Genomic DNA, 15,263 nt, shown 5'->3' with positions numbered 1-15,263 from the left:
TTCCATCAAAAGAACCGCTGTCCTGCCATATAACTGATAAGAAAATAAATGCCTCATAAATTAAAGAATTATGATTAAATATTACAGTATATTTCTGTTAGAGATATGGTGTTTAGTACATTTAACAGTGAAAGAAGTGTTTTTTACAAAAGATAAATGCAAAAATTACAGTGATGCTTGTATATATATATTACAGTATATTTTTGTTACCCACATGGTGTCAGTGTATTTTACAGTAGAGTAATGTATTTAAAAAAATAAATGTAAAAAATACAGTTTTGGCTGTTTTTCACCGTAAAATCTACAGACATTTTTTTTACAGTGTAGTTATATTTAATTCTGGGTGAATTATTGAAGATTTTCTGCTGCTGCTGCTGCTGCTGTCAGGATGGGAAACAGGAAGTGAACGTCACTGACACAGGAATGGGACTGAAAAAAGAAAACACCATCATGATGAGGAGAATGTCAAATCCACTCGAGTAGGAAACCAGAAATGATTTGAAACATAAACTCGCTTTGAACTCCAGGACTTAAAACAAGAGGATGAGCTGTGGTGTCCGAGCTGAAATCGAGGCATCAGGAAGGTACGTTGTTGTTTTAATAAATGAGCGGGTTTTTATTTTATCGCTTGTTTGAGATGATGTGTGTGTTTCACCACCCGAGGCCATCCATCCCTCCTTCATTTATGAACTCACAGGTTGATTTCTTTCATCTTTATTTCTCGCTTTTCTCCACAGCTAGCTCGGTGCTAGCTTGTTAGCTCGACGCTGTGCAGCTTCAAAGGGATTCAAAGGGAACATTTCTCCTCCCGTTAGCTTGTGAATATATTCTGGGGATAAATTGACGCTTTGGTGGTCTCAGGCCTTTGGGTGCTCGCTAAGGGTGAAAACTGAGCCGCACAATCATGAGACTGCATGCAAAATGTGCAGTTTTCTGGACATTTTCACCATGAAATGCAGATGTTACGGTGATGCATGCTCGGCTGGCTGCTGAGCGATGCTGGAAAAGACTGGAAAAGGTTTTACTGCCATGCTGCTGTCATGATGAGGGGAAAGTAACTAAATACATTCACTTAGATCAGCCAGGGGGCTCAAACTCTAATTACCTGGGGGCCGCTGGAGGCAGTGTCAAAATGACCAAAAAAAGACACAAAATTGCTTAAAAAAGACACAAAATGACCAAAAAAAGGACACTAAATTACTTAAAAAAAGAAACAAAATGACCAAAAAAAGGACACTAAATTACTTTAAAGAAACACAAAGTGTCAAAAAAAGAGAAAAAATTACCAAAAAAAGACACATAATTACCGAAAAAGACACAAAATTGTTTTAAAAAAGACACAAAATTACAAAAAAAAAGACACAGTATTACCAAAAAAGAAAAAAAATATTTTAAAAAGACACAAAATGACCAAAAAAAGGACACTAAATTACTTTAAAAAGACACAAAATGTAAAAAAAAAAAAAAAAAGGAAACAAAATGACCAAAAAAAAAAAAGACACATAATTACAGAGAAAAGACACAAAATTGTTTAAAAAAAGACACAAAATTACCAAAAAAAGACACAGAAATACCAAAAAAGAAAAAAAATATTTTAAAAAGACACAAAATTATTTTAAAAAGACACAAAATGACCCAAAAAGAGACACAATTATTAAAAAAAGACAACATTACCAAAAAAGACACAAAATTACCAGAAAAAAAGTAATTAAAGGGACCTTCCACACACAACACGATAAAGTGCCATTCATATAAGACTCACATCAAACTTTGATATCAAGGTGGGGGCCACAAAATATCGTCACGAGGGCTGGGAGTTTGAGACCCATGACTTAGATACTGTAATTAGGTCCAAAATTATTTTTGATGATGTTTCTAATTTCTTTTAGCAATATCAACTCATTATTCCGTCAGCAAGTCATTATTTTGAGATCAGAAAGTCATTATCTTGAGAAGGTTTTTTGACTTACTGACGCAATACGAAGTCATTTTGAAGAAGTTTTTGGTTATTTTGCAGCTCTCATTTTGTAATACTGTCATTATATTTTGCTTTACTAGTTATTATTTTTTGAGAAAGCTTCTCATTTTTTTGCATTTGATTTTTCCTCAAAATTAAGTGCTTTTTTTTGCAGTACTAAGGCATTTTTGTTTTCAAAATGATGCTTTTATTTTGAAAAAGTTTCTCATTATATTTTGCAATACTAGGTTTTTTTCCTTTTTTTAAATAAGTCAATATCTTGAGAAGGGTTTTTATTATATTGCAGAAATATTTAATCTTTTTTGCAGTACTAAGTCATTCTTAGAAAATTTCTAGTTATTTTGCAGTCATTATTTTATAATACTAAGTCATTTTTGTGTGTGAGCTGCACAAAAAAGTGACTGCATGCAAATACATATATATAAATGTGCAGTTTTCTGGACATTTTCACCATGAAATGCAGATGTAACGGTGATGAATGCTCGGCTGGCTGCTGAGCGATGCTGGAAAAGACTGGAAAAGGTTTTACTGCCATGCTGCTGTCATGATGAGGGGAAAGTAACTAAATACATTCACTTATGTACTATAATGAAGCACAGAATTATTTTTGATGATGTTTCTAGTAACATTTGGCAGTACTTTATTTTCAGATCATTATCTTGGAAAGGTTTTTCATTATTTTTGCAATACTTGGTCATTTTGAGGAAGCTTTTGGTTATTTTGGCTATTTTGGCTATTTTGGCATCAATCCTTTTGCGTCATTATATTTTGCTATACTGTGTTATTGTTTTTGAGAAAGCTTCTCATTATTTTGCATTGAATCTTTCCTCAAAATTAAGTGCTTTTTTAGTTTCAAAATTATGCTTTCATTTTTGAAAAAGTCTCTCATTATTTCTTCAATATTAAGTCATTATATGATTTAAATAAAATTAATATTAAGTCATAATCCTAAAGGTTTTTCATTATTTTTGCAATTCTCATTTTGAGGAAGTTTTTGGTTTCGGTTACTCTTTGTGTTATACTAAGCCATTATCTTTTCCTGTATAGGTTATTGTATTTGAGGAAGCTTCTCATTTTGCATTACATTTTTTTCAAAATTAAGTTTTTGCAGCACGAAGCCTTTTTTTTCCCTTCAAATTATACTTTTATTTTGAAAAAGTTTCTCATTATTTCTTCAATATTAAGTCATTATACTTTGCAATGCTAGGTCATCATTTAAAAATCATCATTTCATCATTTTGTGAACTGCAATATCAAAAATGAAATACATTTTCGGCTACTGTATTGTAAGTTTCATCACAATATGATAAGAACCCTGAACCCCTTGTTTTACATTTTACTCACTGTGGCCTTGTATTTGCGTGCACTATATAAAATACATATAAAATCTATAAGTCCTGCAGCTCTATGGAATCAGCACAATCATGGCTAAGTTGGAACAACTCAAAAATGTCTTTTGGGCAGAATAACAGTTATAATGACATAAATGGCATAAAGTGTCATGGGGAAAAAATAGGCGCTATGTTATACATATTGAACTATTTGTATGTTTACAGCCTCTCCTGTCCTCTCCTCTCAGCTCTGTGTAAACAGATTTTCAGTGAGTATTTGTCACGTGACCGTTCGTCTCAGCAGAATCAATCATGGCTTCACAGTGTCTCTGAGGAGCAGAATTTAATGTTATTAACAGGATCTAGTTATTACAAACACTTTATTTTTCGAGACTTTTTAAAATAGACATGTAGAATAAAGTGCTTTTGACAGAAAAATATTTAAATTTAAGCCTCATTTTGATTCATTTTTAACGAAAACTTTCAAAACTTATGATCCGTTCAAGGACTGTCGGAAAGTTCAAATTCTGACGATAATGCCTGTTTTTACAGTTTCTACAGTATTTGTGCAATCTTTTAAAGAAATTATATTGAGGTTTTGTTTTTTGTAAATAAGTTTTTCTCATGTTGTTGTTGCTTGAAGAATGAAGAAGATATGATTTATAAATCCATAAATGATGTAAATCCACTTTTACATTCATTGTTTTCTATTTATATATTTTCCTTCACATGTTGACAAGACGTCCTCGACACGAAAAGTCACGTTAATGCTAAACAGAAAGTTAATGTTTCCCCACTGTTTCTCTCCGTCACTGTTCAGGTATTTAATTTATGACAATCAGGACGGTTTCCGCCCGGCGACCACAGACGGGTCGACTCAAAGCCACTGCAGCGCTCTTCATTTGATTTGCTGCGTCTGTCGGTTTAATCAGCGCTCCTGATTGCGTTACGTCTGTCTGGAGTGTTTGCCGTCATTTCGTTAGAGATTCATTCACAGCTGGACCTTCCAGACGTCTCATTAAGTGTCAACCTCCCTCCTGACAGTCGTGAACAGTTTTCTTCCTATGAAGAAGGTCAGATTACACATGTCAGCAACGATAATAACTGTTTTTGAGAGATTTCTGTTTCAAATTGAGACTCTCTCTCTTCATAAATGATTAATAGCTGGTAATTACAGCATAATGAGAAGCCTTAATGAACATGTCATGATTTTTCACACCAAAATGGATATTTTCTGCTTTAATTAGACTCATTTTTTTATTTTTTTCTCTTAAATCCTAGGATGCTTCCTCTGCTGTCTCCACAGTAAAATAATCTCCTCAGACTGGCGTAGGCTGGGTGAAATTGATAGCTGACAAAGCCTCATTGATGGCACAAACACACACTGGAGGATTTATTGAATGGCTGCATTTCTTTTTACTTTCGCTTCAGGCCTTATACGACATGCATTATTCATCTTTCAGCATTTATTTTGTAAAAGAAGGAACTTCCTCTGTCTTTTACAGCAGAATCTCCCCCTAAGACAGCAGAATATTATTGACTCATAATTTATTTATACGATATAAACTAAATGATTTAAAGCAACTGTAAGGGACTTTCATTTGTGTTGATTCTGGCGCCCCCTGATTACTGTCATTTTCTATTTCTTCTTAACTTTATGGTATCAAGTGTGATTTTAACTGTCATGTTTTTCTTCTAGACTGTAACACACTAAGCCAGAGGGTCAGATTATTCCATTTTGTCAGTCCTGCTTTTGACTTCTATTTCTATAATTAATTGAAGCAATATTTCCAGAGATTTTTGATTTAGAATTGAAGTTGTGACACCCGTATTAGCTTGTGCATTTGTTTGTAAACAAGTTAAAGTTTTACATAGATTTTTATAGATTTTTTTGTTTGGTATCATTACCAAGAACATTTAACAACAAAGTGTTAAAGTTATTATTATTAAGTTTAAGTTATTAATAATAATAATAATAATAGCCCCCTATGTAACAAAAAGAAACATTGATGTAACAGACAGAAACACACAAGAAAAAAAAAGATGCAGCTTATTTTTAATACTCATTTTCTTTTTGATATATAGAGCCAGTAACTGTAATACATTGTTGGTCAAAATCCAGCCTCTCCTGTCCTCTCCTCTCAGCTCTGTGTAAACAGATTTTCAGTAAATATTTGTCGCGTGATCAATCATGGCTTCACAGTGTCTCTGAGGAGCAGAATTTAATGTTTTAACAGGATCTAGTTATTACAAACACTTTATTGTTGGAGACGTTTTAAATGAGGCATGTAGAATACAGTGATTCTCACAGAAATATCACAATTTTAAGCTTCGTTTTGGTTACTTTTTCTAATAGAAACTTTTGTAACATATGATCCATTCCAGGACTGTCGGAAAGTTGAAATTACAATAATGCCTGTTTTTACAGTTACCTTATTTTTGACAGGATTTACTTATTAAAAACATTTTATTTTTTGCATTTTTTAAAATGTAGAATAAAGTGATTTTTGACAGAAATAGCACAATTTTATGCTTCTTTTTTGTTACTTTTTCTAATAGAAACTTTCATAACTTCCGACCTGTTCAAGGACTGTCTGAAAGTTAAAATTTTGACAATAATGCCTGTTTTTACTGTTTCTTTATTTTTAACAGGATCTACTTATTCCAGACGTGTTGTTTTTTTTTTGCAACAACTTAAATGTAGAAAAAATTGATTTTGACAGAAATATCACAATTTTTAGCTTCTTTTTGGCAACTTTTTCTAATGGAAACTTCCATATATTGTGACGCATTAAAAGAGTATCGGAAAGTTCAAATTCTAATGATAATATGTTTTTACAGTTTCTTTCGACAATAAACAATGTATTTTTGGCAACCTTTTAAAGAAAATGTAAATTTGGGGATTCAGAGGGTTATGTAGTGTGAAAAGAAACCTACTAAAAGCTGTTACTACCACTTATAGAACGTGACATTAACTATGAAGAGAGAGTTTATGGTATATTCATGGCATGTTTTCCTACTACATGCTGTGTTGTTAATTGTGTGTAGTGTTGTGTTGGATCTGCTGGATGTTTTGCTTCAGAGAGATCCATATATCGAGCGCCCGTCGCCTTTTGACGGACGTGTGTCAGCCTTATCGTCTCTGGAGGAGGTGTGAGCCTGTCGGTTAGAGGAGGAAAAAACGCTGAGTCACAGCCCAGCAACAGTCGCCTGGGCAACACCTCCATAGTGACCAGCCGGAGGAAGATAACGGCCCTCGCTGCTCCTTTCGACTAGTTGTGTAACATCAGCTGCATTTTGTTCTCTGGCTGCTGATTAAGCTGCTGTTATCGACTGACACACACACACACACACACACACACACACACACACACACACACACACTCACACACACACACACTCTTCAAGCTGCAGAATGAAATCGTTGGATAGTAACTCCTCAATAATTGTAATAATTACTGTTTTGATTAGTGAAGGGAAACATGAACAGGAACACTGCAGAGCAACATAATTACAGCTATCAAATGTCACCAGTGGAGAGAAAAAGGGACAAAAGATGAAGAGACACAGTTCGTTTGTTATCACAACTGTCTGTCTAAAAGGATAATTACATACCTGAAACATGCATTTTATACTATTTATACTCTAATCTGTCCTGGTTAGCAAAACTACATGATTCAGCACTCCTGCTTTTAAGCTTTTGATTTATTTTATTTTATTTTATTTTATTTTATTTTATTTTATTTTATTTTACTTACTTATATTTGATATTTTATTTTATTTATTTATAATTTTTATTTTACTTATTTATAATTTATATTTTATTCATTTTATTTTGATTTTACTTATAATTTTTTATTTTTTTTATTGTATTTATTTATCATTCATATTTTATTTTATTTATTCATCAATTTTATTTTACTCATATCATTTATAATTTATTTTATTTATCATTTTTATGTTATTTAAATTTTATTTGGAAAAGGCAATATTTAACAAATACACACAAATAATTCCAATTATTAACCAATTAACCATTTTCCAGTTTTCCACATATATGTATACAAGCATTATTATTTATATATTATATATATTATCAATAAGAAAGCAAACATAGCTCAGATCTCTGGAATTCTTTCAGTCCATGATCTTCACTTCCCTGAATAAATGTTAATTTGACATGTTTGGATCTTATATTTTCACACATACATAAAAAATACCAACATATGTATCATCCTAACTAGCACTACTATAATTGTCTTCATAACTGAGATAAAATGATTATTATTATGCTGCATTATATTTTATAATGATGCTCTCATTTTGTTCTCATTTCTCGTTTTTTTATTTAAAAAAATGTATTCAATAATTTTCTGTTATTTATTCATAAAAATACATGAGGTTATTTTTTTAAATCTATTTCTATTTTATTTATTTATTTTTTTTAATTAGTTTTGAGTTTGATTACATTTTAAGTTTATGGCAATCCACTGTTGAAACGACATTTCTTTTTCCTTTTAAAAAAGTTCAATAAACGCATGATTACTCAAGCAGCAGTAGTTGAGTCCAAATAAATCAGTTGAATGAGGGAAAGAAAATGTGCTGTGATTAAGCGGAATCCTTTAAAGAGAAAGAATCGATTCAGCAGGGTAATGAGGTCTAAGGACTGCAAAGATCTACATCACATGAGCTCCCTGCACGACGTCTGACTCCAGATCGACTCTGTAAACAAGCTGAATTGAATTTCCTGGCCGCGCTGATTCGATGCGGCTCAAAGGGAAGTCCTGTCTCGTGGTGAATCAGTGCGATTGTTGGCGCGGGGAAAGTTTCCCTCGTTGCCTCACATCGCCCAGTTTGTGCCAGAGAGGATTAGAGTCTTCAGTGTCACTGTTGGTGTTTGCAGAAGGCTATTGTTAGTGGGAGCTCGTGCCGTGATGTGGTGCTGCTGTCATAACAAAGTGTCTGCGTTGATTTGTGAGAGGAGAGTGACTTTCACTGCAACTCCCCAAATCTAAAGGGAGCGTCGGCGCTGTTTTGAAACGTTTCTATATCTCCGTGCCCTCAAGAGCCAGATCCATGTCCTGTCCAATTCTCACAAATTAGTCCTTTTCAGACTATGTTTCTGCAATAGTGCTGTAAAGAGCTCTGCTGTCTGCAACGGCATTCACATTGCAAAACGAACTGCCTGTCGGACTGTTTCTTGCTGTAAAGATTCTACAGACTCAAGCTAAGTTGTTCTGCATTTTACTGAACATAATTTAATTACTTTCTGTTCAAATATTAAGTTAAATGACCACGCCCTCTTCAAAAATCCGCCAAAAGTCCTATTAAAAATGGTAAATTAAAAGTTCTCCCTCCAAAAAAGTCCCATTCAACATGTAAATGAATCGAACATGTGATGGAGGAATGCACAATGCATGTAGGGGGCGTGGCTTCACTAGGAGGTGTGGCCTCCATATGGGGGTGTGGTCTCAAAAGGGGCATGGCCTCCGCAGCCAGTCAAGATTACGCTAAAATATATTTTCCCTACGCTATTTAAGTTCCCTGTTCACGGCCAACCTTCAATTTTATATCGTTTTTTCCTGTTTATTCCCTTAAATTCCTGTTAATTCCTGGAAAGTTTCCAACCTTGAAAATTCACAGAACTTTGCAAAACTAGGCGGGATCAATGTGAACGTTATTTGTGTGACCAACAATACAGAACAACTTAGCTCGAGTCTGTAGATCCATCCATGAACCATCATTGTTTTGAATATACTCTAGAGGTTGGGGAAAAATCGATACAGTATCGCATCGAGATATTTTGCGTGCCAATATTATATCGATTCATGGCCGCCAAGTATTAATATTTAGCGTTCCGACAGCCAGTGGACCGTCAGTATTTTCACTGTTTTTTTCAGGAGGCCGTATCGGGCTCACTTTTAGGAATATACTGCAGATACTGGTATCATATGAAACTAGAAGCTCTAAGGAATCTACAGTGCGTATAGATTCCTAGATGCCTATGGTGCTATAGCTGTAGTGCGTTAGGATATTGTGTTGGGAAGTTGTCGAAATAACGCTGCAAAGTTGTTGTTTTTTATGTTTCATTCAAAAAACTCAACAGCAGTGAAGCTTAAAGTTTTTGAAAGTTTGATAAAATGCTGCAGTTGTTGTCGTCCATACATGTTTGATATCAGTTCAGTTCAGTTTGACTGAATACTTTGTTGGTCAGTCTGTGGGTTTGACTCTCATTGTGGAGAAATAAAAAGGCTGACGTGAGATGAACAGACTGAGAATTTACTATTTGACAAAACAATTCTTGATTGAATTTAATTAGTACACAGTCTGAGGAATGTAATAATCCTGTTCGCAAAAAAATTTAATATTTAAAAAAAGGATTCACAAATTAAATAAAAAAATCCATGGTAACATATGTTATCAAACATAACCCATAAAACAAATTTTTTACTAATTTATTTATTTTGTATTTATTATTAAGTACATACAAGTAATATGATGATCCTGTTTGCAAAAAATAATTTAAAATAAAAAAAAGTTTTATTTAAAAAAAAAAGAATTAACGGTACATTTTAATATATAAGTAATAGAACATACTGCTTTAATTTATTGGTCCATAGTTTCATAGGAAGGCTTTTTCTTTCTTTCTTTCTTTTTTTTTACTAAATTATTTATTATTAAGTACACAGTCTCAGTAATATAATGAGATCCTGTTTGCAAAAATAATATACACCTAAAAATGCCAATATTAGGGAATAAAACATTCTCATATCAGCTATGTAATATTGAATCATCCAAGTCAGTGCATCTGATCCTTTCTTACCCTCAGACGTGCATAAATTACAGGTTGTGAACTACATCAGTATTATAAGAAGCATATAATTACTCCTTGACATTCACTCTCTGATCGTTTTGTTCCTAAGCCTCTTTTTACATTTTTATATAAATCCACTTCCTGAGTCAATCGAGCTGACTCGAATTTTTCATTTTCTTCACTTCCTTTTTTTCACTGTGGCCTTTTTTATCCTGAATGTCACTTTTCCAAGCACGCGTGCAGCTGGAGAGAAAAATTAAAGTCAAATCCATTCAAGTCGATCTGAAGGGAGCTTAAAAATCTATTAGGCTCAGTCTTTTGTCACAGAGATCCAGAGGAATATGTCAGACTGAGAAGGATTAGTGAGTCTATCTCTCTCCTGGTCTTCTTTTTCTTTATTACTTTGTGACGAATCATACCTTGAGGCTGATATTCCTATAAATATCTTCAGGTTATCTTCTAATTGTCATGAGTCATTGGACTGTCATTGTGGCGGGGATCCTTTTAGGTCACGTCCGTCACGTTTGCAGACTCGGGTGCCGTTCCCACTTCGTCCACCGGGGGGCGGGGTTTGAGCGAAGGTGGCGTGCTGTGTGTGTTGATGCTGCTCTGCTCCCTTTGCTCCGGCTGTTTTATTATGATAATCATCCTCTTATTGTAGGGACGATGTTCCTGTGTGGTTTTAATCCCTCGGTCTATAAATACACCGATGGGATCCGCAGCCAACAGAACATTATGACATCACTTCAAGTTTTATCTGAAGGAAATTAATAAGAAACCAGAAAGTGAAAAAGGAGGAAGATTCAGTATTTTTCTCTAGACCGTATTACCAAAGTGTTATCTAGTTTTAAAGGAGACCCTTTTGAGGAATTGATTTATTTTCAGATTTGTTTGTAATGCCTAAATGTAACTTTATAGCATCTGAGTCCAGACCATTTTTGCAACTTGTGGTTTACATTTTTTAAATTAAGATAATCTGATGTCACCAGCCAGTGAGAGATCTCTCATTTTACTGTTTTACCTTTCCTCAAAGCAACATTAAGTCCTGTCCATGTCCATTGTACATTTAAAAAACATGTTTTAACATCTGAATCCATGGAACCTTTAATATATAAGTAAAAGAGAGTAATGCACTATTACATAGGTACAACATTTTCTAATAATTTCCCAGAAATATTTTGACATTTTTTAAACAAATTTTTTATTTTTTTATTTTTTACATCATATCAGTAAAATTATTATTCTGTTTCCAAAAATGATGTAAAAAATTAATTCCACAATTTTTTCTTCTTTTTAAGAACCCAGTGCGAGTAATGTAATATTCCTGTTTGCAAAAATAATAGGAAATACTGTTTTATTTTATTGGTCCCTAATTTTCCAATAATTTCCTAGGAAGGCTTATTTTTTTCTTTTATTTTTTTCTTTTACTAATTTATTTATAAGTATTTATTATTAAATACACAGTCTGGGTAATATGATGAGATCCTGTTTGCAAAAATAATATTAATTAGAAATAAATTCCACAATTAAAAAATATGAATCAACGGTACCTTTTTAATGGACAAGTAATCGAATACACTGCTTTAATTTACAAGTTCACAGTCTGAGTAATGTAATAATCCTGTTTACAAAAATGATATAAAATTAAAAAATTATTTCACAATATAAAACAAAAGACAACAATAAACAAGAGATGATAAGATGGGCAGTATAAAACCAAAATTCTGTTTTTAAAGTGCCATTGTGAACTGATTTGAAATAAAAAACACAAAATTCGAGTTAAAAGGCTACTACACTTAGTACTCATTATAGTGAAAATAGGGATTAATACTTAAATTAGGGATTATAAATTAAATTATGTTCTTTCCTGTAGACAATTTAAACATTTTCCATATCAAGGTGATGCTACAGTAACATGGAATTAATTAACTTGTACCAAATAACATACTTCTTTTATGGAATAGTTTGGAAATAAATTCAGAAATTGTGTTGCAGAAAAACAAAAGAGCCCGTTTCATAGGTTAGATATTGATTTTACACATTTTTTATTAATGGTTTAAATCTGCAGTCACAGGTTAAATGTATTCTTCTTCTTCCTGCATCTCTGGTCAAGTAGTTTAAATATTTGTTCTCCATCATTTCCCCTCACCGCTGGCCCGGCCGGCCCTCTCTGACACTCCACATCAATCCTGACCTGTAATGGCTCTCCTGGCTCTCCTCCTCTCATTTCTCCCACACCTCATTCTCTTTTTGTTTTATCTAATCGTCTGTCACTGAGCGCTCCAGCAGTCAGACCGTCTCTCTAATCTCTCAAGGATACCTGCACCTTGAGAAGGTGAAAGTCTGTGTTGCCAGTTTTATCAGCGTTGTTTACTTTTCTGAGACATGAACAGACATTTACCTTGACCGCAACACTGGAGATATTAAATAATACACAGAAAACACATACAATTTACTTTTTAACGCTCTGAACTCCAAGCAGTTTCTGGGCATGTTGTGCTGTATTAAAACCGTTAAAATGCCACAAATGCAAATTGAATATCTTTAATAATTATTTCACAAAAATTGTAATAAAATAGAATCAATATATGCAACATTTTTCAAAGTGCCCACAAGTGTTACCAATATTAGAATTAATTGGGTTTCCACATGCTATACATATTGAATTATTTACATTTTACAACCTGTCTTGTCCTCTCCTCTCTGATCTGTGTAAACAGTCAAAGTTTCCCTGAATTTTTGGTCACGTGACAGCCGAATCATTCATAGCTCTCCAGTTGTTCTGAGGAGTTCAGAATTTTTATGTTTTTTACAGGATCTTGTTGGTTTGCATGAAATTTGCTCTTTTGTGCCACTGGGCAGAAATGAGATAAAAGAATGAACGTGTGAGCAGATGACTGGCTCAGATTGTTGTCGTTTGTCTGAGAACAAGCTGTGGAAACTGGATGTGTCATGCCGTTAGATATCCTCCTGGACTACACATTCTATGGCCTCATCTGTCTTTCCTGTTCTCCTGTCAGTCAAATGCACTTCTAACATCCCCCATCACTAACATGTGTCTCTGACAGACCCCCTTCACCTTGTAGACTCTATAATCTAGCGTCCTCACAACACGGTGTGTACAGGTACATCTAAAAAAATTAGGATATCATGAAAAAGTTCAATATTTTTTGTCCATCATTTCAGAAAGTGTAACTCATACATACTGTAGATTCATTATGCGTAGAGTGAAATATTTCAAGCCTGTTTTTCTTGTAATTTTGATGATTCTGGCTTAGAGATACTGAAAACACAAAACTCAGATAATTAGAATATTGTGAAAAAGTTCCATATGTGAGTCCTGGGTCAGTGGTGGTTTGGGGCCATGTCCTCTGCTGCTGTTGGTCCACTGTGTTTTCTGAAGTCCACAGTCAACATAGCAGCCATCTAGCAGGACATTTAGAGTCTTCATGCTTCAACAAGCTCTTTGGAGATGCTGCTTTCATTTTCCAGCAGGACTTGGCACCTGCCCACACTGGCAAAGGTACCAAAAGCTGCTTCAGTGACCATGGTGTTACTGGGCTTACATGCCACGCCGTAGTAATACGGTAATTCATGCAAAAGGAGCCCAACCAAGTACTGAGTGTATAGAAATGAAGATACTTTTCAGAAGCCTGACATTTGTGTTCAAAATATCCTCTTTTTTTATTGATCTTATGTAATATTCAGATTTTCTGAGACACTGAATTATTTTTTTAGTTTTCATTATCTGTAAGCCATAATCATCAAAAATACAAGAAAAACAGGCTTGAAATATTTCACTCAGTGTAATGAATCTATATAATATAAGAGTTCCACTTTGTGAAATAACTGACAAAAATTATTGAACTTTTTCACGATATTCTAATTTTTTGAGATGTACCTTTATATCTACACCACTCCCCCTCCTTCCTTCCTTCCTTCCTTCCTTCCTTTCCTCCCTCCTTATCACCTACCCAGGGCACCGGCGCGCTGCTAAATGGAGTCGGAGCAGCTGTACCACAGAGGCTACTGCAGGAACAGCTACAACAGCATCGCCAGCGCCAGCAGCGACGAGGAGCTGCTGGATGGAGCCGGCGTCATCATGGACTTCCACACCACCGAGGACGACAACCTGCTGGATGGGGACGCTGCCTCCCCAGGTAGGGAGAACGGGAGACCTCCCCCCGAGCTGTGTGATTGGTCCTGAGCTGCTCCGATGACCCCCCCGACCCTCCAATCACATTCCCTTCAGCTTCCCCATTCTCTCTGTCGCTGCGTCTTCAAGCCCCCAAAATCAAGTTTCCCTCCTGACTAAGCATCCGCTGTGGTTGTGAGTCACCCCCCCCCCCCCCCCCCCCCCCCCTCCTCTGCTGCTAATGTCAAGACGCATCAAGTGTGTGTTGCTGTCCCGTGGCGCAGTCGCTCCGCCACCTGCCCCCTCCTCATCTCCATCCACACCCATCAGCTGCTCCGTGCTGTCTCACCTTACAGACGCCTGCCGCCCCGCATCCATCCATCCATCCATCCATCCATCCATCCATCCATCCATCCATCCATCCATCCATCCATCCATTCATCCATCCATCCATCCATCCATCCATCCATCCATCCATCCATCCATCCATCCATCCATCCATCCATCCATCCATCCATCCATCCATCCATCCATTCATCCATCCATCCATCCATCCATCCATCCATCCATCATCCATCCAGCATCCTAACCCTCCAGTGTTTCACTTCAGCAGCCTCACAAATGTTCTAAAACTATTAATTAATATTTAACCCTCTGAAACGTATGTTTTCTCTGACAGATCACCAAAAATACACCGTTTATCATCGGAAACTGTAAAAACAGGCATTATCGTCGGAATTTGAACTTTCCGACAGTCCTTGAACGTGTAATAGGTTTACCAAAGTTTCTGTTAGAAAATGTGACCAAAACAAAGCTTGAAATTTTGATATTTCTGTCAAAATCACTTTATTCTACATGTCTCATTTAAAACGTCGCCAAAAATAATTTTTTTTAATCACTAGATCCTGTTAAAAACATTAAATTCTGCTCCTCAGAGACACTGTGAAGCCATGATTGATTCTGCTGAGACGAACAGTCACGTGACAAATATTCACTGAAAATCTG

At 35.0% G+C, this 15,263-nt stretch overlaps 1 protein-coding gene across 4 annotated transcripts in view; it reads left to right on the top strand.

The window, feature by feature from the left end:
* The first annotated feature begins 410 nt into the window (after nt 1-410).
* Nucleotides 411-15,263, top strand: part of clcn3 (chloride channel 3) — a 69,073-nt gene continuing 54,220 nt past the window's right edge. For 2 of the 4 annotated variants that reach the window (XM_059354185.1, XM_059354186.1), the window contains exons 1-2: nt 411-584; nt 14,102-14,283. In XM_059354185.1, the coding sequence (XP_059210168.1) occupies nt 14,121-14,283 (163 nt within the window). In that variant the 5' untranslated portion in view covers nt 411-584; nt 14,102-14,120. The remainder of the gene's footprint in view (nt 585-14,101; nt 14,284-15,263) is intronic. The other 2 variants (XM_059354183.1, XM_059354188.1) reach the window with 2 other exon arrangements.

This window comes from Centropristis striata, chromosome 17 (genome assembly GCF_030273125.1).
Source record: "Centropristis striata isolate RG_2023a ecotype Rhode Island chromosome 17, C.striata_1.0, whole genome shotgun sequence".
Taxonomy (NCBI): domain Eukaryota; kingdom Metazoa; phylum Chordata; class Actinopteri; order Perciformes; family Serranidae; genus Centropristis; species Centropristis striata.
This window is presented reverse-complemented; position numbering and strand designations above follow the sequence as displayed.